The sequence below is a fragment of the Tarenaya hassleriana genome, unplaced genomic scaffold (genome assembly GCF_000463585.1).
Source record: "Tarenaya hassleriana unplaced genomic scaffold, ASM46358v1 Cleome15, whole genome shotgun sequence".
NCBI classification, from domain to species: domain Eukaryota; kingdom Viridiplantae; phylum Streptophyta; class Magnoliopsida; order Brassicales; family Cleomaceae; genus Tarenaya; species Tarenaya hassleriana.
In genome coordinates, this window is record NW_010964923.1 from 612,185 (window position 1) to 634,486 (window position 22,302).

Genomic DNA, 22,302 nt, shown 5'->3' on the forward strand with positions numbered 1-22,302 from the left:
TCTTTCCCTGCATCAGTGACCTTATCGTCTTTCATAGGCTTTGACTCAACGCTCTCCAGTAGCTTCTCTTCCTTTTTCTTCTTGCCTGCACGTTTTATTCTGGCTTGGCTCTCAACCATCTCCAACACCAAGTATGAATCTCCGGGAATTTCGTTCTTCTTGCTTCTGGTAACCCTTGAATTCACCCTATTCCCATCTTGCTTCTCTGAAACCTCGAATGTAGTTTCGGATGCAATATCAGCATTCTCAACATTCCCCAATCCCGAACATGAATTTTGTGCATTTTCAATCTTCTTGCTCCTCATACCCCTACGGTTCACTCTTTTCTCGTCTTTTACCTCCAAATTCTCTACTCCCTTCGCGATATTCTCCGTTTCCAATTTGCCTAAATCCAAACAAGAACTTTGGGTATTATCAATGTTCCTACTTCTCCGAACCCTTGAGTTACCCTTTTTCCCCTGCATCTCTTCCCCAACATCCTCTTCTTTTACCGCATCAGCAATTGCTACTTTCTCTCCATCAGAACATGAATTTTCCAGACCCTTGTTCTTCTTAGTCCTCGTAACCCTAGAATTCACCTTCTTCTCATCTCTCTCCTCGAAAAACTTCACTTCCTCGGCGACATCCTCCGCTATCTTACTTCTCGAAACCCTACCTCTCCTCGGTAATTCCTGTTCTCCGTCGTTCTCTTTGCTGGTCTCATTCGTTTGCTTCGCAGATCTACCCTTCCGGGTCGAGTTCTTCTGAATCGACCCCACAGGATCCGACTCCGCAACGGCTTGTCGCCTGTTGTTCCTCCGGGGCTTCGGCGGAAGCTTATGCTCCTGGACCATGTCGTTTTCCTGAGCATCAATTTCAAAGTTCACCACAATGGATGTGTACTCACCGAGCTTGATGGTGTCACCATGGCGGAGATCGAACGGCGTGTCTGCAGGGAGAGGCGTCGTGTTCAATGCGGTCCCATTCGAGGATCCCAGATCCTGGACCATCCATTTCTCAGATTCCCACTCGATCCGGAGGTGCTTGGAAGAGATACCGGCATCCTTGATGGCGAGATCATTGCCGCGAGCGATTCGACCGATCCGAACAGTGGATCCGGGCTTGTACTCTAGGGTTTCGCCTTCCCTTGGACCCTGTAGGAACACGAGCTTCAGCAATGGCGGATTCATTTTCACTGTTCGGAGAAAAATCTCTGCGAAGCGTCGAAGAGAAGCTGAGAGAGAGTGAAGAACATCCCAAATGAATTTCGAAATTTTTCGATAGGCGCTTTTAGTTTTTAGAAAAGTCGCACGTGTGATTACACGTGTCAATTTCATAAAATATTGCCAAATCATATTGGAATTTATCTGTGCTTTTTTACACTTGGAAATTACTATGTAAAAATAAGAAACGCACACACACACACATATATATATATATATATATTCCCATCTAATTGGATATAGATAATGCGCCTCAACCCATTATAAAAAAAATACTCACTACCAAATAAAATATTTTTTTATAATCTAAAAAGAAAAGCTTCATTTTATATATTGGTATAATATATGCTTGAATTGAATGAAATTTTATGTATTACCAAATATATATATTTTCATTGAATGACTCAAAACAATGTGTTCAAATGTCTCTTTTTTCTTGTGGCATTTTTCAAATATAACATTGAAATTTCAAGGGTTTGAACTTTGAAGTAAAACTACACTTCCGAGAAGGTTCCCAATGAAAAAAAAATGGAACAAAGATTCCATTCATGGAAATTGACCAAAAAAACACCACAAATACATACATATATATATATAAATCTTAATTTAATTTTTTGTTAATTTTTATTGGGTGAAAACATTATAAAATTATTCTTTTGCCCTTACAATCTTATCCATAACTTTTTTTTCATCTTAGGTTATACGGTAAAAGTTGCATGGGACACGATTCTTCTATGCTCGATCCAATTCTCACGTTACAAGATTGACTCGAACCTCTTTTTTCAAAATTTCCTAATTAATTTATACACATAGCATATACGTATGTATCCTTCATATAATGCAAGTCAACGGTCAAAATCTTTCAACGAATTTTAAAAATAAAATATAATCAAAACCCACTATTTTTCAAACCTTCTTCCACTATATATATATACGCCGATCAAGCCCACCACCACCACATCATATATTATTCCTCCTTCTGTTCTTCCATATGGTAGCCATTAACATGAAGACATTGCTTGGATCGAGCTTCTTGATTATCCTTCTCTTGGTTTGCTTATCCGTCCATCCAAACGGGGCCTCTAGGGTTTTGCGTGATGAGCCTCTTCTTCTTGGCCATTTGCAGTCCCTACAAAAAGGTGGTGTCACCCCTTCCGACCCCTCCGGCTGCACCCACATCCCCGGAGGCGGCGGACCGCCGTGCCCTTTCGGCGAACGCCACTTCGCCGGCCGCGGCTTTGTCTCTTCCCGCCATGCTTATCCACGTGTTATGACCCGATTCGTCGTCACGTCTGGGGATTCTGAAGATGGCTTCAAAGGTTCCAAATCCAAAATAACATAATTTATGGAATTAATGCAAGTTTTTTGCCATGTATGTGTATATTTTATTATTCGAGAAAAAGAGAAGAACATCGAAGGGTTCTTTTCTATTTCTTCATTCTTTTATTTTTCTTTGTTTTTTTTTTAATTTCTTTTTCCATTCCCCAAATTCTAAATCAGAATTTTTGTACACAAGAAGATGATATTGTAACCAATTATATTCTATAGATTCATGTAATTTCTTTCATACGAATATTTCGATGATTATTTATTTATTTTATCCTCATTCTTGATTTATTCTTGTTGCGGATACTTGGAGTAAGTTGATAAAATTTGTTGTATGACTCGTCTTACATAAAGAGTTGAGTTCTTATACGCCACAAAAAGGGCAATATATATAACGATATTATGACTAATTTATTAATTATATATATTACGACACTTAGAGACAGAACTAAAGCACTTAATTGCAAATTGCGTATTCAAATTGATTAATGAATTGGAAAAACGTTAAATTTGAACCGACCCTCTTTAATGTTAGACCCAAAGACACCTTTTTTTAATTAAAGTAACATTAGTTGAAAATATTGCATTTTAGTTGACAAATTATACAAAATTAGTACCATTTTTCATCTTATTACTATATATTAATTAGGCTCCTACTATACTTGACTAACAACGCATTAGTAGTTGGTTGAACTATTATTGTCCTTTTCTTGCTAAAGAAGTCGCCGGAAAATGGCCGGAGCCAACCGCCGGAGTTCTTGCCGTGGCAGCTTCCGACATTACCTCCGAGAACATGGGTCGTCCGACCACCCCACCGTGACATGTATGCTCATGTGGTTTTTTTATATGATTCAACACTAAAATATGAAAATGAGAAAAAATAATAATATATTAAAACTAAGGTTTTTAATATGACAATGAGAATATATACCGTTTTAGCAAAATGATATATATATATATATATACACACACACAACATAAATTCAACTATCTATACCTAATTAAATGTATATATTATTCATTACCTTTTTTTTTCCTCACTTCTAACCTATTCATTCCTTTATTTTTATTTTTTTTTCTATAGTATTCATTTCAAATATATGTCCCTTACTGCCAGAAATATTTTTTGCTTAAATAGATTTAATACAACATATAGAAAGTGATAACATTTTCACCCCTCAAAAAGCAGAACAACATTTTCCATAAATTAAAAATATTATCATTTCTTGCAGCCCAAGGTGAATTCTTTCTTGCAGCCCAAGTTGAATTCTAAGAATTTTTTAAAAAATAAGGATTTTATTTTAATATATATTTATAACAAAAATCCATGGCCGTTAGATCCACATCTAAAATCACATGACGTTACCGACTAAATTCGGCGGCTGCATCATAACATATGCTCATCAGCTCTCAGAAACCCTAGTTTTTTTTCCTTCTCTTTATAAATAACCCCTTCTTCTCCACCATCATCTTCCACGACAAAAATTGGAGTTTTTTTTTTTACTGTGTCTGTATTTTTTATTTTTTTTGCTGATCAAGCTCTTTTGTTTGCACAGAGAAATCACTGTGGTGTTCAGAGAAGCACATCTCTCTCTCTCTCTCTCTCTCTCTCTCTCTCTCTCTCTCTCTCTCCCCCCCACTGTGATTCTCTGTGCAAACTGAAGTGCTTCTTCACAAAATATTTCTCGCTAGAATCTGATCAGATGGTTCCAGTTCCAGAGATTTTGGATCTACAGATTTCAGTGTGTTTTTTTTTTAATAAAAGGGTGTTAATTGTTTTGCATATACTGTTAGAATCTGGTGATGTTTCAGTAAGGATTTCGTAGATCCTGGGTTTGTGTCAGAGAGTTTGATATATGTCTTCTAGTTTGCTTCCGTACATTCAGATCTTGGGGGAGTTTTATCTCTTTTGACTTGTGGATTAAAAAAAAAAGGCTTTTTGTACTTTTGTTGTTCTTTTGTGCTTTTAACTCCTCGATCATGTCTGGTAATTTTTTTTATGTAAAAGTACGATCATTCAGCATGAGATACATGAACACTCATATCTATTTCCCGACCTTGTTTTCAGTGATATTTTTTTGTTCAAGGAGATATATTTTCAGTAGATAAGGATTATCCCATCATGTACATAATAATTAATGATGGTTTATTTGGTTATATATTATATTCGGGGTTCAATTTTTGGTTTTAAAAAAATTATAATCATTCGGTTTTTATATTGAATTCGGTTCAATTCATCGCTTTCATCGGTTTGATTATGATAAAAAAAAATATTTATAAAAACGGTTTTTTATTATTTTTATTCGATCATATTCGGGTTCGATTTTTTAAAAAAAATCACAACCATTCAATTCTATATCTAATTTGATTCCTTTACAATTATGTGTTGTTTGGTTTAGTTCAAGTATATTTGCACTCTTCTAACTTCATTTGTGCAATTCTTCCATTTGCATTACATTACATTTCTCTTAGTTTTTTTTTTTGTTTCTGTCTGATATATGAAAATGGTAATTTACAATTTTCTGTGAATAAATAACAATTTGACATACTAATTATAATTATTTCATTATATCAAAATATTTATGTGCCTCCCACTTTGACAAATCTCGGACACTCATAAAGTAGGATGTCAATTTTGGGTTGGGCCCACTAAATTGGGCCTATTCTAATAATTTAGGATTGGGTGGGCCCAGTAAATTGGGCCTATTCTAATAATTCCGTTTAGATGGGTCATGGATTGTGCATTATGTGTTATTTGGGTTTGAAAATTCAGTCTTGCATGGTTTGGATCTTTTGGCAATTTAATTTAATTTTATGTATCCTTAAATATTTTTTTTTCCTTTTTTTAGCTTATATTTTATTTTCTGTATCTATTTAGATTTAAAACTGTATGGGTTTTATAAGAATTTTACGGGTAAGTGTTATACATTATGATTTCTAAAAATTTAAATTTTCAGAAGAAATTATTTGAAAAATCTCACATTTCCAATTTCTATTCTATCCATTCTACCCGGTCAGTTAATAACAAATATTGTTGTATCGTAATATATATATATATATGTGTGTGTGTGTGTGTAGCAGTGTGATGTTATGCTACAAAAATATCTACATATAACGACACATACATGTAAATACATAAAGTAGTAGAGTTTTCATTGATTTTGGGAACAACGGTCGGAGGCAGCCAATCACAAGCTTTAACGTGAAAACATAAGTGAAAGACTCTGCTTCTAATGTCTCTAATAACCACACACACACACATACATATATATATATATATATATATATATATAAAGACAAGTGCTATTATCAAACCCCACCACTTAAAAAAAACAATAAAACAATTATTTTTAAAAAAAATAAAGATGAATAAGAGAATAGAGAGTAATGTTGTAACACTATAAAAAAAAACCAAGGAAATGAAATGAAGAGACGTCAATGCAAATGTAATATAATAATAATAATAATAATAATAATAATAATAATAAATAGAAACTACTGCGAGTAAACACTGCAGCATCGACCGGAGAAGCTACGAGTAAATCAAGGCCCTTTATTCATATTTAGCAAATTTTCACTCTCCACTTTTACCTCACTCTTCCTCTCTTTTGTGATATTATTTTATTTTATATATATATATATATATATATATTATGGGGCCTTTTTAAAAGTGGGATCCTGTATAATTGCTCCAGATGCACCCCTACGGCTCTGCGGACCACCTGTAGAAAATAATGAAAATTTCCAAAGAGAAATGAAGAACATCCAAAACCTTCCCCTCTTTTTCACTTCATTCTGAAGAGATGATTTTTCTTTTTTATATTTAAAAAAAAACAAGGAAATTTCATTTGAAAAGAAAGACCTAGCTAAAGTTGCCAATAAATGAAAGGAAACCAGCCTAGGATCTACAAAAGTCTTCATACATAGACAACTATCGTTTATATATACATATAAATATATATATATATATATACACACACTCACTTACACATGCATATGTGACATTTGAGAGTTTGGGAAATATCAAAGAAAACGGAAAAAACAAATCTTGGGATCACATGATATTTAACAATATCATAAGGTGAGATGCGATAAAGATGGGGAAAAAAAAACAGGATGCAATCGATTAATTTTTTTTATAAAAAAAATATTCAATCGAATTTTTTGAAAGCCAATTTTGTGGACTATTTTCATCAATTTTCTTTTTGTATATTAAGGATGATTTTTTGTTTAATTAGTAATGGCTATATGGATCGTTTCAACTTGGGAATTTAGTATTCACAGACAACTGAATTGACCTTGCAAACTTTGGCTGTAGATTATCTTTGTCTCCATAGAAAATTATTTTATTCTGAAATCTTTATCTTTTTTTAAGACAATAAAAATTTCAAATGTTGACTTATACCATTTCCACAGAAGAACTTGGATAATTATTTGGGTTTTGGATAGGATGTGAAATGGGTTTGGCTCGCGAGTCGGCTCAAACCAATCCATATTTTTCTGAATTGGGTGAAAAATTTTGAGTTAAAAAAACGGTCGGACGAACCAACTCGCCACGTACTATCCCGGGATGAAGAAAACCGAAAATACCCATATCGAAATAAAAATTGTATCAATTTTTTTCGTCATTTGTTAATAAATCGAACATAATTAGAGAATAGTTTTTTGAGGCAGAGGGCCTCAGAATGTCCAATGGTTAATTCCGCAATACTTTATATATATATATATATATATTCTCACTAGTGGATACTCTTTCTCTGTCCAATAACTAATCACGATAAGTACCTCTCTAGGGCAACGATTTTGCTTCCCTATGTAATTTATTTTCGTTTCTCCTCTAATCAACTTTAACAAATTTCTAGTATGATTATATTGATGGAATTGTAAATTATGGATAAATATAATAACCAACGGCTGGATTACTTAGTCTAAAATTAAATTTACTAGTGGACGGACCAAGGAATGTGATTTATGATAAATTAGGCGATGATCAGTATTTTAAAATTCATACCATTAACAAATCTACAACTCACTGTTGGATTGATTTGGACCTTCACATTCATAAACATGAGTAGAGTGAGTCTGTTCGGACAAAACATGAAGCAGTTGGATCTGTAATAAATGAGGCTATCCTCTTGGGGGGTACTCTTGTCCGTACAATTCGTATAACTATTGTAGTGCTTATAGTTTAATTTGATCCTCTAAGAGTCTATCTCTCGTTGCTAATTTATGGTTTCTGAATAGAAATTTGTCTCAATAAATAAATAAGACCAACAATGAGAGAATCTTTTTTATATATATATTCTAAGTTCTAACCATATTAACTTTGGTAGTAACATTTAAATGTGAAAGCAATTGTGATATCCTAGGTTCTAAGAATATAATATTTGATTGTATTACTTGTATATAACCAAGACTTATAATTTTTTTCTAGAGATGTCCTTCTTAAGAACTCCAAAAGCCATAATAAGGTTATGAATTGTTGGAATTTTTAGATCTCAATAATCAAAAAATTAATCATTCAAGTTTTTATAAATTTGGTTTTCCTAAAAACTTGAAAAACCATTTTGATTAAAAAAAATCAATTAAAAATTCCATTTTTTGGATTTACCAAAACTAAAAACCAAAAACCAAAAACTAAAAACTAAAACAAAAAACTCAAAAAAAAAAGTTATTACCATTCAAAGCCTAAATCATGTTGGATTCGAACCGGATTGAGATGAGCAATATATATAAAAAAAATAGATATGTAACTATTGTGAATACGTTTTATAAAGAAACTAAAGTGGTACGTAAATAACCCATTGTCAAATACGACATACATTTTCATCTGAGGAAAAAGCATTGAAACCCTACATGAATATAGGGTCTATAGCATATGGAGTTAATAAGCATAAATAAAACACAAAGAAAAGGACAAACGTTGGATGATGTATTAGAGTCACGAAGTGCCCATACTAATGGTCTTGTCTTAGATTTTGCTCATGGAAGTGTCACGAGAGGAAAAGCAAAATAATAATAATAATAATAACAATTGACATATTAATTATAAATAGTTATTATAATATGTATATATATATATATATATATATGTGTGTGTTTATTATGGTTTTCAAAGAAGAGAAAGGAACGTCCACTAAATTAAATAGAGACGATTTGAATTCCGGAAATGGGAAAAAGCAATGGGTGTGATGTGTCGTTTTGCTCGGCCGAGGTTTTTCCTTTTGGCCAACTATAGCTTACCACCACACCATGTGTGACATTTGCTTTGATGGCTACTTCTCTTTATTTTCCACCACCTCAAGTCCCTTCATATTTTTTTTAAAAAAATCTCTCTTTTCATTATAAAAACAAATATAAATTTTCTAATTATCTAGTGATTCGGAATACGTTTCATCTCATAAATATATTTTGATTCATAAGGCGGGTGTATATATATATATCTATTCTTTGTTTGATTCATATGTGAGGTGTTGTGCTTTTGAAAGATCCTAAAGGGTTTTCAATAAAATGCTAAAGAAATTCTTCTTTTCCAATCTGTTTATGAAAATTTGCAAATTAATACATATATGCATAAATGTTTCTTGCTAAATTGCAGTTTATCTATATATAAGTCACACACACACACACACACACACACATATATATATATATATATATATGTGGTGGATTGATGTACAGAAGGGAAAAAAAAGCATATATAAGAATTTTTGAGCTTTTTAGAAATGGAAGTAACGTCTTAATGATATAATTATCTTTCTTGGTGTCCATAAATATCAAATTGTGAGGCAACGATGCTTATCTATGGCCGAATAAGTTATCAATTTATTGTTTACTTGCTAGACAATTACATCTGATATGGGCTATGAATACGTCCAAGAATCAGTCTTTTTCAGCCTTAACAACACCAAGAGCCCCAACCCTATCATCAAAGCATCTCTCTCTCTCTCTCCTCTCTCTCTCTCTCTCTCTGAAAAAGAGACACAAGCACAAATCTTAGATCTTTTTTCAGGAGGGGGAAAAAAAGACTTAATCTTTTTCAGGTCTTACTTCTCTCTTATAAACTGATGTGCCAAGAATCAGTACTCTTCATATAGCTTCACAAACGCTTTTGTGAACAACAAAAGCCGAAAAGCAAAGAGAAAAAATAGAAAGAGAAGAGAGATCGATCCCCACTATGGAGAGAAACGACGTAGATTTGACGAACGGTTTCAAAGAACAAAGCATCTATGGCCGTGTAAAAGCCATTAAAGACTCACCGTGGTGCCTTGGAGATCATCATCATCATCATCATCACCATCGTCATCATGATCATCACCGCCAAGATCATCATCACCATGATGATTATCTTCTAGGGTTTTCATGGCCTCCAAGATCTTACACTTGCAGCTTCTGCAAAAGGGAATTCAGATCCGCTCAAGCACTCGGCGGGCACATGAATGTTCACAGGAGAGACAGAGCAAGACTTAGATTACAGTCATCATCGTCGTCATCGACACCATCTCCTCCTCCTCCTCCAAGCTCCCTCCAAAGCCCTAAACCTAACCCTAACCCTAATTTCTCTCCCTCTTCCATGGCTTCTTCTCCTCCTCCTCCTCTAACCTTATTCCCTACCCTTTCTTCTTCTTTCTCACCCGTTTCTCGGTCTTGTTTGTCCTATTCCTTGGCCCCCAAGCCAAAACATTCAACCGAAAAGGCCCCTAAATCCGTGGAACCTTCTCCTGCTGTTGAAGAAGTCAAAAGGTTGACCAAGAATGATTCTTTCAGGTTCTTGAAGGAGGACGGGATCATCAGTTTGGAGCTTGAGATCGGTCTGATCCACGAATCAGAACAAGATATAGATCTTGAGCTCCGCTTGGGCATCGCATAGATAGCCAAGCCGTACGTAGAGATGCATATAATGGATCCATGAAATCAGATCGTAAGGGGGTTAATCAATGTGCTTTTGCTCATTTTAATTGGTTTTAGACTTAATGCTTTAATTAATAGCATCATCATTTACGAGCGATTAAGCTATTATGTTGTTAGCTTAAACCTATGCATGGTTTTTATATCTTAAAATGTATGTTTTTTGGTACTATTAACTATTATATTTCATCTCACATTTCTCTCTATTGGTTCGTGTGCCTTTTGTTGATGGAATTTTTCTTTAAGTGATATGTGAATATGTCCATGAAAAAGGATATGGAAACTTTGAGTATGAAATTTTTCGGCTGTAATGGTCCGGATAAATCCCATTTTTGGAGTTTTTAATTATATTAAGAACAGTTCACGCACAGTTTAAAACCAAAAGTAAAAACAATTAAATTCATAAAATCTATGCAAAAATATGAAATAAATGCTAATTGTAAGGGATTAACAAGAATCATAGTACATTCTAAACCCATAAGGAAGTCAAGAGATAACTTTACTTTTTTTTTGTTTTAAAAAAAATTATGATTACTATATTTTCAGGCATAAATTACGAGGAAAAAGTTATGAAACCGCTCTAATTATGTCTTCTTTTTACTGATTTTTACTCATAATGATTCCTATGGATCGATCATTGTATACGTGTGTATCAGTTTATATACACACACATATATACGTACACATATATACTGATGCATCGAAACCTATATGATATGGGGAAAATGTTCAAAGAGTACTTTTTTTCATTTTCGTCAAACTCCGAACGACAACGAGCGGAGTTCACTCGACTTTCATAGCACTTTTGGGAAATCTTTACTCTGATAGTTTACGTTTATTTAAATTTTTATTTCCATTGGTTAGAAAAACCGTACGAATTTATATTTACGTGTATCCAAACTTGTGGATTACATGTTTCTCGAATCATTACAGTGATGGTGGCAAATCATTATCGGAAACAAGTCCCGACGCATATTTTCAGTTTCATGAGTGCAAAAACTGTAAACATGTCATAATTACTCTATTTTCAGACCAATGAGAAGAATATATATATATATATATATATATATATATATATATATTCCGCAAAAAAAAAATATCCAACTTGAATCTATCTTCAAGAAAAAAGTCAAATTGAAACCTTACATGAAAACCTAAATCATACCAACTTGTCCTTTAGTACGTTGTCCCTGTATGTCTTTTAATAATTGATCAATATACCAGCACAGAATTCATATATATATATATATATATATATATACATGGTTGGATTTCGGAGAATATACGTTATAATTCAAATGCTATTTCCCAAAATCTGAGGGTTTTCATGTTCCCGACAATGCTGTGTGTGGGATATGGCATAATGGCCTTTCCATAAATAGAAAGTAATGTCTTGGTCCGTTCGAAGCGTTGCAGAGAAACTATAAGAGAAGCCCCCAAATCCTTTCTCAAAATACCACTGTCTGGCCTCTACACTTCCCTTATTTAATTCAATTTTACATAAGCACATTAAATACATGCATATTATATGTATATATATATATATACTCGTTTTTCTTATGAGTATATTATATCGAACCATTCACACTTGTTTCTATATATGCTGTGTATAAAATATGTTTCTTAATTGCATGTCTATATAAAATGCGTTTCCTGATTGTATGTATATATTGTATGTTAAGCTCATGCCTCGAACTTGTCTTTGTCTCTTGTAAATGACTTGCAGTTTATACTTCATTTCTCATCTCTGGTTCGTTTGTGAACAAAGTGACTTCACATGTAAATCTCTCTCTCTCTCTCTCTCACACACACACACACACATATATATATATATATATACACACATGATTCGTATTCGTGCATAATGATTTGATATAAAAAGTAACAAAAGAGTAACATTATTTAAGTATCAAACGGTATAAAGGCAAAAGAAAAAGAGGGCCTAGGGTTGCAAAGAGAGGCATGGATTTTGATGAGGTCAGTACGTAAATTGTGGTATGGAAAACGAAAGTAGATGGAAAAAAGTAAAGACAAATTGGAATACGAGAAGCTCTTCTTCTGTGGTCATTTCTGTGAAAGCTGAGAGAGAGAGAGAGAGAGAGAGAGAGAGAGAGAGAGATGGGCACATAATAATTATTTGATAGAAAGCAACAAATTGATCAAAGTGACGGGTCGTCGAACATCGCAATCTATGTGCTCAAGCACTATCTCTTGCGAATAAATCACCTTTGCATATTGCTTTCTGTTGTAACAATGAATAATTAATTATATACACACACACATCATAATATATAGTTAGATGTGCTTGAATGGTAATAATTTCGACACTTGGGTGGAATTGTAAAACATGTTCGAGGGCAGTTAAATATGTAAAATATTGAAAAGATATATATAAATATGTAAAATATTGAAAAGATATATATATATATATATATATATAACAATATGTAAATGTAAATATATAGGCAACGATATATTAGACCTACCCAACAGTTGCTGGCCCAATGATTGAGAGGTGACAAAATCATCCTCGAAGTCATGGGTTCGATTCCACTTGTGGGAAGGGATGTAATTTCTGGATCAAATTGGTCCATATACAAAGGCTGGTCTCGGATCTAGGGTGGATGTAGTCGGGTCGAAGATCCGGAGAACCATCCTGATTATCCAAAAAAAGAAAGATATATTAGACCTAATACACAAAATATAATATTTACAACAATATCCCTAATATTAACTCTTCACATTTGGTCGTGTCATTGGCATAATATAGAGAACGTATATATAGATGGCATAATAAGAGTCTGTCGCTTATATTTAGCATAATGTTTAGTATTTAAGCGTCCTCTATATATGTTGATGTTATAATATATACTCTCTCTTATAGACGTGTTGCTTGTTTTGTATAAATATTATTTTATCTATATTGGCATAGTTCTTCTTTTTTTTGTCTGTGAACTATTTGTATAGTTTAAGATCCTATGGTTTTATAAAACTAAGGCTTAAAAAAGGTGGAATTAATATATATATATATGTATCCTATGTGTGTGTATATATGTATGTATAGTTTGATACGCAATCAGCTTGAGATTGGAAAAAGAGAACCAGTTTGGGCCAAAAACTATCATATTTTGTAATATTATTAGGCTCTTCTATTTAGGCCCGAATCATAAATGGGCCTTCCAAACAAAAGAAGAAAAATAAAAATAAAAATATATACACATACGTATATAAGCCTATACGTATTCATGTATAAGCGGGTGTATAATAACCCAAATATATAAGTGTGAACGCATGCAAAAATAGACGTTTTCTAAATCGGTAAAATTGGGAAAGAGGCATTAAAGCCACTGACCTCATTATAGAATTTCTGCATGTGACTTCTTTCAGATAATTTATATCATTGTATAGTCTTTCCAATTACAAATTTTATTTTCACAAAAAATATAAAAAAAAAAATATTGCAGAAATGCATGATCAAAATTCTTTTTTATATATAACACGTACTCAAGTGAAAAAAAAAAATTACTGTATTACAATATGGGTGATAACAAATAAATATTTAACTATATTTTAATTTAAATTTTTGTTAGTTTTGTCTCCTATAATAAAACTAAACCATTAATTAATTAATCTTCGTGACTTTAATGGCCTAGGACACAATCAGAGGTGGTCCAAAAGCAAGGTTTTGTCCATTTGTATCTAGAAAAAATATTATTTAAAAGGACTTAATTACCATTGAATTATCACTTATATACATTTTAATATAATGTGAATTTTATTCGACCGTGGTTAGTTCCATTAAGGTGTGTGGCACAACATTATTATAACGTTTGAGTTGAATACAGGTTAGCAAAAATCTATTATATGAGACAAGTATATATACGTTCCATTTTGGAAAAATACAAATAAAAATAAGAAATAAATTCAGCCCCCACAAAAAAAAAAAACATAAGGCAATGAAGTGAATATGTAAGTTGGAGTCATTTTGTCGGTTCTTGAAATTAACGAGCTTTTTTAGGAATCCTAAATTGACGAAACCCTAATGCGATATTTTCCTAACCAAAGAAACCGTCGAAATCAACTTTTATTTAAAGGACGTATATATATATATATATATATACACTCTCACACATAAACCTATATACATACACATATACAAAATCAAGGCTTTGGTTTTAAATGATTATAGCTGCATTGTAATTTAATTATTATGAACCACTTCAAGCAAATCATCGCCATCTCTTAATAAATGCTTCCAATGAACCTTTGCATGTTCACATTCAAAAATATAAAGTTTATACACTATGATTCTCTTTACATAGACTATCCATTTCATAGGCTGCTATGAGGCACCCAGATTCATTCAAAGATCAATTCTACCCAAATATGTGTAATGTACACGGGAATTTATTTTTATAATGATTTTCAATCTTTTGATGAATAAATTATTTTATATACATATTATATATGCATATGGCCGACTGAATTTTTTTTTTAATAAGATTTGCCCCCAATGGGATTTGATTATGGCCGACTGAAATTGGTATACTATATATAACATTTTGATCAATTATAACCTATATATTATTATTATTTTTTGGTGTGGCATATAGAATGAAAGCTTTTGCTTTTTATAGAAGTAAATCAAGTTTCTTTTCGTTGACTAATCCCTAGATAGATATCCTAAGCTCTTGGACCTATAAGCTATATTACTAAGTGATTTAATACTTTGTTTTTCCCTAAGAAGAAACATTTCACACGTAATTAAGATCCGCTTTCCTATCGATGATTTCTATCAAATTGAGTTGAAGGATAATGCAATAATTGATATATAAATAACAAAAAAGTACACAAATTTCCTTTAAGGGTATCAAAATCTCATATCTTTATTCGCTTACTCCTTTTTATTTTTTTTGTATGTGGAGCTATTATATGTCAATAAAAGAGATTAATTACACGAATTAGACATAACAAATATATATATATATATATATGTGTGTGTGTGTATATACATACATAGTCGCTTGCATATATAATTCTTTGTGTCGGCCGTTAAGCGCCAAAACAATTCCATTTGCCTGTTGCAAAATATATCAATTCAACTTCTTTTTTTTTTTGTAACATAATTATTATTCTTCGTATAGCCTATACATGCATCATTATACATATAACTCTCAATTCTGTAGTAATTCAATACAAAAACCCAAGTAGTGCCTTTTCACACACACGCATTTCCACATTCCGATACATACACATGCATATATATATATATATAATGTGTGTGTGTGTCTATATATATAAATATGTATCCAAGAGCATTCGTACCCTCCACCACTCAAGCACATTTTAACACACTCACACACACCACCTATACTATATATACGCAATGGAGCATGAAGACAATTCCTCCGGCGAGATTCCGACCAGTACGAGACGAATGTACGACTGTTCCTTCTGCAAGAGAGGCTTCACAAACGCACAAGCCCTCGGCGGCCACATGAACATCCACCGCAAGGAACGTTCCAAATCCAAACGCTACCTCTCTTCTTCCTCCTCGTCTTCTTCTTCTTCCACGACTTATTCTCCGGCCACCGATTTCTCAAAGCCTAATCTCTCCGCTTCTTCCCCGTCCTTTTACCCCATCGTGGAGTCATGCCAAGGCGGCGTCTACACGTACGACGACAACAACGGAGGGCTTTTTCGCGCACGTGCGGAACGTGTTCCCCTCAACACTAACCCTAGGGGGCAATTTGGCCATTACTACGGCCAGAACGACGTCATCTCTCACGAGGAGTTTCTTGGCGTGGATTTGAGCTTAGGGCTTAGATCCATGCACTTCGGCGACGGTGGTCGGAGGTCGCCGGAGGATGGAGTGGCGAACGGCGGAACCAACGATCTTGATCTTGAGCTTCGACTTGGTCATAACAATCGTTAAGTTTTCTAATTGATACCCATATATATATTACGTCGTTATATATACGTAGCAAATATCATATATATATATATATATGAAGCATAGATATAGATGCATATACATATGTCCATATATATTATATATAGGTTTGGTAGATATCATCGTAGACGTTTTTATAGGTTCCTTCGTCGTTAGTACGACATTGGAAGATCTATGTTTCGTGGATTGTGTAATGTGCTTGATATTGAAGTTTGCATGGATTTCACTTTGTAGCTCCGATGCCATAATATATGATGCATAATATTTGGTATTATGAGTTATTTTTTAACGATAAAATTTAAAGTTTCTGCGAATAAAAATATTTCGGATGATGTTAAAACGCAATATAATAATCAACAATAGAAAATTGAATTTTATTTTCATATTTACTGTGGATAAGATCCTAACATGAGCTTTGGGTATTAAAAAGTGTAGTTGGGCTCCGTTATAGGCTCAAGTCCGTATTAGAATTTAATTTGGGCTTCGTATTCCATTAGGCCCATAAATCAAACCGCAATACCCAAAAAAAAAAAGATGAAAAAGGTATGCAAAAAATTACAAATGACATAAATTAAAATAAATATAATACAAACTCTGTCAATTCAAACGCCTTGAAAAATCTAAAAAGCATCATTACTTACGTAGTTGAATGTTGAATTCTCAAATTAACTTTAGAAATCATAACTTAAAATCCAACCATACATTCAAATATCAATATTTGAAAATGTCGTGATTTTTCAACGAAGCAATTATCATACATATATATATATATGTATGTATATGTATATATCAAGAAGAAGAAGCCCACGGGTTTTACCGATTGGGTAAAACAAATACACATGTTTAATTAATTGTATTATTTGTTTGCCATGAAAGCTAATTTGATGTGATTGGCCAAAGCAATAACGGCCATTGTTTATTTATCTTAAAATTTATTTTAAAAAAATTATAAACATATATACATGGTTTATTGATATACAGTAAATAAAATAGTAAAAAAAAAAAAGAAATAGAGCTTATTTATTTATACGTCGTTTTTCGTGAATATATTCAATTGTTTAATATTTAAAAAATTAAGAGGGAAATTAATAATTAATTTAGAACGCACATAAGGGTTAGATCTTTGCTGCCGTTTCCCATCCCCTGCCTCGTGCGCCCCAACGAATCTAACGATACCACCAAACTCAATATACAAATATATATATATATATATATACCACGCGCCCAAAAGCGCGTGTACACTCAATTATGATTAACATGTTGGGTAAAAAAAATTCTGAATAACGTGCTTCTATTATTAATCCATCCATAAATATAAAGCTATTTGAGGAAAAAAATACATGAAATTTAGAGTAAGTAAAAATATTTGTAATTATATAAACAAATCAAAATTTCAAAACTTTAGTATTAAATGTAATTATACTATATTTTGTTAAAATATGATGGCCTATATATTTAATTATATTACCTAACCATCATATGATAATCATACTCTCCTTCACATCTATAAAGAGTATATATAATTAATTTTATAAACCCTAAAATTTAAAGAAATAGTTGTAATATTTTTTTTTGTACATAGATTATCTTAGTAGGATTCATTCTCTCTTGGAAACTTTTGAATTTATTAGAAATATTTTTCAGACACCTCTCCATATCTTAAACAAATGGATTTAGGTTTCAAAATAATACATTAAAATCCCATTTTAATTAGATACTTAATTAAATATTTCTATATTTATGTTTATTTATATGGGTCTTTGTTGGTTTTGAGCGTGTGGTTTTGGAGAAAGACAAAAAAAAAAGTCCATCCCTCTAGAGTCTTCAGATTCATGAACGCTGAATAAAGGGCTAATAATCTTATTTTGTGGGCAAACATTAAAAAAAATATATATCTAATTTTGTAGGTCCCATGTAATTTCATAAACATAATTATTGTATATTGTTTGACTAATTATGAGTTGATTAGACTAATCTAATCTCGGTCCGGGTACTTGTGTCAGTTTCAAACACTGTGATTAATCACCCTTAGATTTTGTTACCATTTTGTTTATTCACTTGGGTTGCTAGGAAAATTTCGATTTTTTTAATTTACATTATATGTTGTAATTAGTGCCATATTTTTTAATATTAGTGGCATGTTAATTTATTATAAAACCCGTTAAAATTTGAACTAATTTAATTCAGAAAAAAAAAGTGGAGATACAAAATTCTTACGTTTTAAATAAGCAATAAATAAGAATAATTTGATATTTGACTCAATGAACGGCTTTGTAATCCCTCCTTAGATTCCTGTCATGTTGGCATTTCTTCTTAGTTTCATATTCTGGATTTATTCCACATATATTCATTTATTTATTATATTCCAGGCTAAATCGGATTGGATAATATTTAATTATTTTTATTTTTTAAATTACAGCTTGTATCTTACATGAGGGATTTAATTTTTATTTCATAGAAAACACTAAACGGGACAAGTGGAAGAATTAAGAACAAGCTTAAATAAATATATAATTAAATGAATTAAGAAAAAAAAAACACCTCATAGATATTGCAAAAGGGTGTCCAAGTTCGCTTCATGTAGAACTGTGGGTCCCACAATCCTTCTACTTAATAACAAAATGCAAGACACATTGGAAAACCCTTCCTCCAAAACCAACGGCTCCGGCCTTTACTTACACCTATACATACGCTCTCTCTCTCTTCCCCCCTGCTACCTCGGCGGCGCTACGGCGGTTCCCTCAATTTCCGGCGAATTCGGTTCTTTTCCTTCCGCCGGAAAACTGGGTTTTTCGTAGATTCAGATCTCTCGCTGTCCTTTTGTTTGTTTTGGTCACCTGGATTTGTCCGCGCCGCTGTTTTGTTTCCCCTCTCTCTCTCTCTTCCTCGATCCGTTGTACGGTCGGATCGGATAATGCGGCGAGAACGATAAGATGCTCGTGCTTCTCGGCGGACGAATCTCGCCGGCGAACAAGATCTGGGAGCTGGGTTCGATCAGAAATCTTGTTTTCAGGTACGCTGATTTCGTTCTTGCTGCGTTCGTCCCGTCAAAAAATGCATTTCCTTTTATTAATTAATTAATTAATTATTATTGTTTCCCTTTGTTTTGTAGTAATATCTTATTAGGCTTTTTGCTGACTGTGTTTGTGCGTTTGGCTTCATTGTTGGGGCCGATAGTTGACTGGAATTTGCCATTTCCGGAAATCTTTTCTTGTCGAGTTTCTGAAAATCGAGTATGAAAATTGATTGTTGGGTTTCGGATTGAATCTTTATATTAGAGTTTGAGTTGGGTTTTGTCTGTTTCTTCCATCCATGGTTTGCTACTTACAGAGCATGGTCACGACTCATAAAGAACACAATCTGATGACTTTCATGTCCCACCAAGTGTAACCATCAAATGGATTGAACGGAACAGAACAGAACATCCTCGTTGGCCATTGAAGAAGAAAACGATGTCAAGACAAGCCTCTTCTGTTCTGTTCTTGTTCTTGGTGACGTCATCTCTGCTTCTTCTCGTCTCTCCGGTCGCCGGAAACGGCTTTCAGCGGTGCAACTGCGACGACGAAGGGAGTTTCTGGAGCATAGAAAACATCCTCGAGACTCAGAGAGTGAGCGATTTCTTGATCGCCGTCGCTTACTTCTCGATCCCGATCGAGTTGCTCTACTTCGTCAGCTGCTCCAACGTTCCGTTCAAATGGGTCTTGTTCGAGTTCATCGCCTTCATCGTCCTCTGCGGTCTGACACATCTCCTCCATGGCTGGACCTATGGTCCGCACACGTTCCGTCTCATGCTGGCTCTGACCGTCTTCAAGATCTTGACGGCTCTTGTTTCTTGCGCCACGGCCATCACCCTCATCACTCTCATCCCTATGCTCCTCAAGGTGAAAGTGAGAGAGTTCATGCTCAAGAAGAAGGCTCGTGAGCTCGGTCGCGAGGTCGGGATCATAATGAAGCAGAAAGAGACGAGCTTGCACGTTCGTATGCTCACTCAAGAGATCCGTAAGTCACTGGACAGGCACACGATCCTCTACACGACTCTGGTCGAGCTCTCGAAGACGTTGGGGCTGCAGAATTGCGCGGTCTGGATGCCGAACGATGTGAAAACCGAGATGAATCTGACTCACGAGCTGAAAGGGAGGGGTAGTTATTCAGATGGGTATGGCTGTTCGGTTTCTATAAACGATCCGGACGTGAGGAGTATCAAAGAAAGCGAGGAGGTGAATATACTGAGTTCGGATTCGTTGCTCGCTAGAGCGAGCAGCGGAGAGAGTGGCGAGATCGGTCCCTTGGCTGCAATAAGAATGCCGATGCTTCGAGTGTCCAATTTCAAGGGCGGAACCCCCGAGTTGATTCAGACATGTTATGCGATACTTGTGTGTGTGTTGCCGAGCGGGCAACCTCGGGATTGGACGAATCAGGAGCTCGAGATCGTTAAGGTTGTGGCTGATCAGGTGGCGGTTGCTCTCTCTCACGCAGCGATTCTCGAGGAATCACAGCTGATGAGGGAGAAGCTCGCTGAGCAGAACCGGGCGTTGCAGCTGGCGAGGCAGAACGCGATGAGGGCAAACCACGCGAGGAATGCCTTCCAGAAAGTGATGAGCGACGGGATGAGACGGCCAATGCACTCGGTTCTCGGGTTATTGTCGATGCTGCAAGCCGAGAACTTGAGCGAAGAGCAGAAGATGATCGTTGACACGGCTATGAAAACGGGGAATGTCTTGTCAAACTTGGTGAATGACGTGATGGATCTCTCGAGGAAAGCGCAGAGTGGGAGATTCAAGACCGAGATGAAACCGTTCAGTCTGCATCGTATGACAAGAGAAGCAGCTTGCTTGGCTAAATGTTTATGTCTTTACAACGGATTAGGGTTCGTGATCGAGGCCGAGAAATCTCTCCCGGATAACATCATCGGTGACGAAAGAAGGGTATTTCAGGTGATCTTCCACATGGTCGGTAGCCTCCTTAAATGTCGAAGATACCGAGCAGGAGCAGCTTCATCCTTGATTTTTAGGGTTTTGTCCGAACGAGGAAGTGATCATAGATGGGCTGCTTGGAAACAGCCGTCTTCATCAGACGAAGATGTGCACATAAGATTCGATATGAGAATAGAGAATATTCCGAATTCTCTATCAGATCTCTCAGTTTCATCATCAACACATGAGCTCGAGGACTCGAGGTTCTCCAGTGATATCTTCGGACAGGATCTAAGCTTCTGTATCTGTCAGAAACTGGTTCAGGTAAGCTTTCCTTGTTACATTTTCTGTCAGATTACAGTTACTTGCCCTAGGGGTAAACCAGTTAAACTGGTTATGGAAATCATTTCACAGATGATGCAAGGGAATATATCGGTGGTTCCGAGCCACGAGGGCAGCAGCATGTCGCTTCTCCTCCGGTTCCGCACCCGACCCTCGATCTCGACGGTCGTAACGGAAACGGCTGAGGTGACGGCGCTTTCGAACTCGCAGTTCCGTGGGGTACAAGTCTTGCTAGCCGACACGGACGATTCGAACCGGGCGGTGACTCGGAAGCTGCTGGAGAAACTGGGATGCGTCGTGACGGCGGTGGGGTCGGGGTTCGAGTGCCTGACGGCGATCGGGGTGGCGAACTCGGAGTTCCAGGTGGTGGTTCTTGATCTGCAGATGAGGGAGATGGACGGCTACGATGTGGCCACGAGGATCAGGAAGTTCAGGAGCAGATCGTGGCCGTTGATCGTGGCGGTGACGGCTAATTCCGACGAAGATATGTGGGAGAAGTGCATGCAGGTCGGAATCAATGGCGTCGTGAGAAAGCCTGTGGTCTTGCGAGCCATTTGGTTTGAGCTTCGGAGAGTTTTGTCTCAAGCCGACAAAGATCTGTAATGGTTTTTTGTTAAAGGTGAAAGAAAGATACAGGAAAAAAAAAAATATATATATA

At 34.9% G+C, this 22,302-nt stretch overlaps 4 protein-coding genes across 4 annotated transcripts in view; 3 read left to right on the plus strand and 1 right to left on the minus strand.

The window, feature by feature from the left end:
- LOC104808605 (FHA domain-containing protein At4g14490) overlaps positions 1-1,249 on the minus strand; it is a 2,819-nt gene extending 1,570 nt beyond the window's left edge. The window contains exon 1 of the mRNA XM_010534316.1: positions 1-1,249. Within this exon, the coding sequence (XP_010532618.1) occupies positions 1-1,169 (1,169 nt within the window). The 5' untranslated portion in view covers positions 1,170-1,249.
- Positions 1,250-9,506: 8,257 nt separating this feature from the next.
- Positions 9,507-10,613, plus strand: LOC104808606 (transcriptional regulator SUPERMAN). The gene has a single exon (XM_010534319.2). It carries the CDS (start codon positions 9,706-9,708, stop codon positions 10,396-10,398), a length of 693 nt encoding a protein of 230 aa, XP_010532621.1. The 5' UTR covers positions 9,507-9,705; the 3' UTR covers positions 10,399-10,613.
- Positions 10,614-15,822: 5,209 nt separating this feature from the next.
- On the plus strand, positions 15,823-16,371 carry LOC104809086 (transcriptional regulator SUPERMAN). Its single transcript, XM_010534983.1, has one exon. It carries the CDS (start codon positions 15,823-15,825, stop codon positions 16,369-16,371), a length of 549 nt encoding a protein of 182 aa, XP_010533285.1.
- A 2,780-nt stretch (positions 16,372-19,151) lies between these two features.
- Positions 19,152-22,280, plus strand: LOC104808607 (ethylene receptor 2). Its single transcript, XM_019202060.1, has 3 exons — positions 19,152-19,402; positions 19,720-21,626; positions 21,717-22,280. The coding sequence occupies exons 2-3, from the start codon at positions 19,842-19,844 to the stop codon at positions 22,245-22,247; spliced, it is 2,316 nt and encodes a 771-aa protein (XP_019057605.1). The 5' UTR covers positions 19,152-19,402; positions 19,720-19,841; the 3' UTR covers positions 22,248-22,280.
- Positions 22,281-22,302: the final 22 nt, after the last annotated feature.

Bases quoted from the DNA above. Each gene is read 5' to 3' on its own strand.
- LOC104808606 (XM_010534319.2), top strand. From the start codon at position 9,706: ATGGAGAGAAACGACGTAGATTTGACGAACGGTTTCAAAGAACAAAGC.
- LOC104809086 (XM_010534983.1), top strand. From the start codon at position 15,823: ATGGAGCATGAAGACAATTCCTCCGGCGAGATTCCGACCAGTACGAGA.
- LOC104808607 (XM_019202060.1), top strand. From the start codon at position 19,842: ATGTCAAGACAAGCCTCTTCTGTTCTGTTCTTGTTCTTGGTGACGTCA. The intron at 21,627-21,716 runs GTAAGCTTTCCT...ATCATTTCACAG, and splicing joins TCTGTCAGAAACTGGTTCAG to ATGATGCAAGGGAATATATC.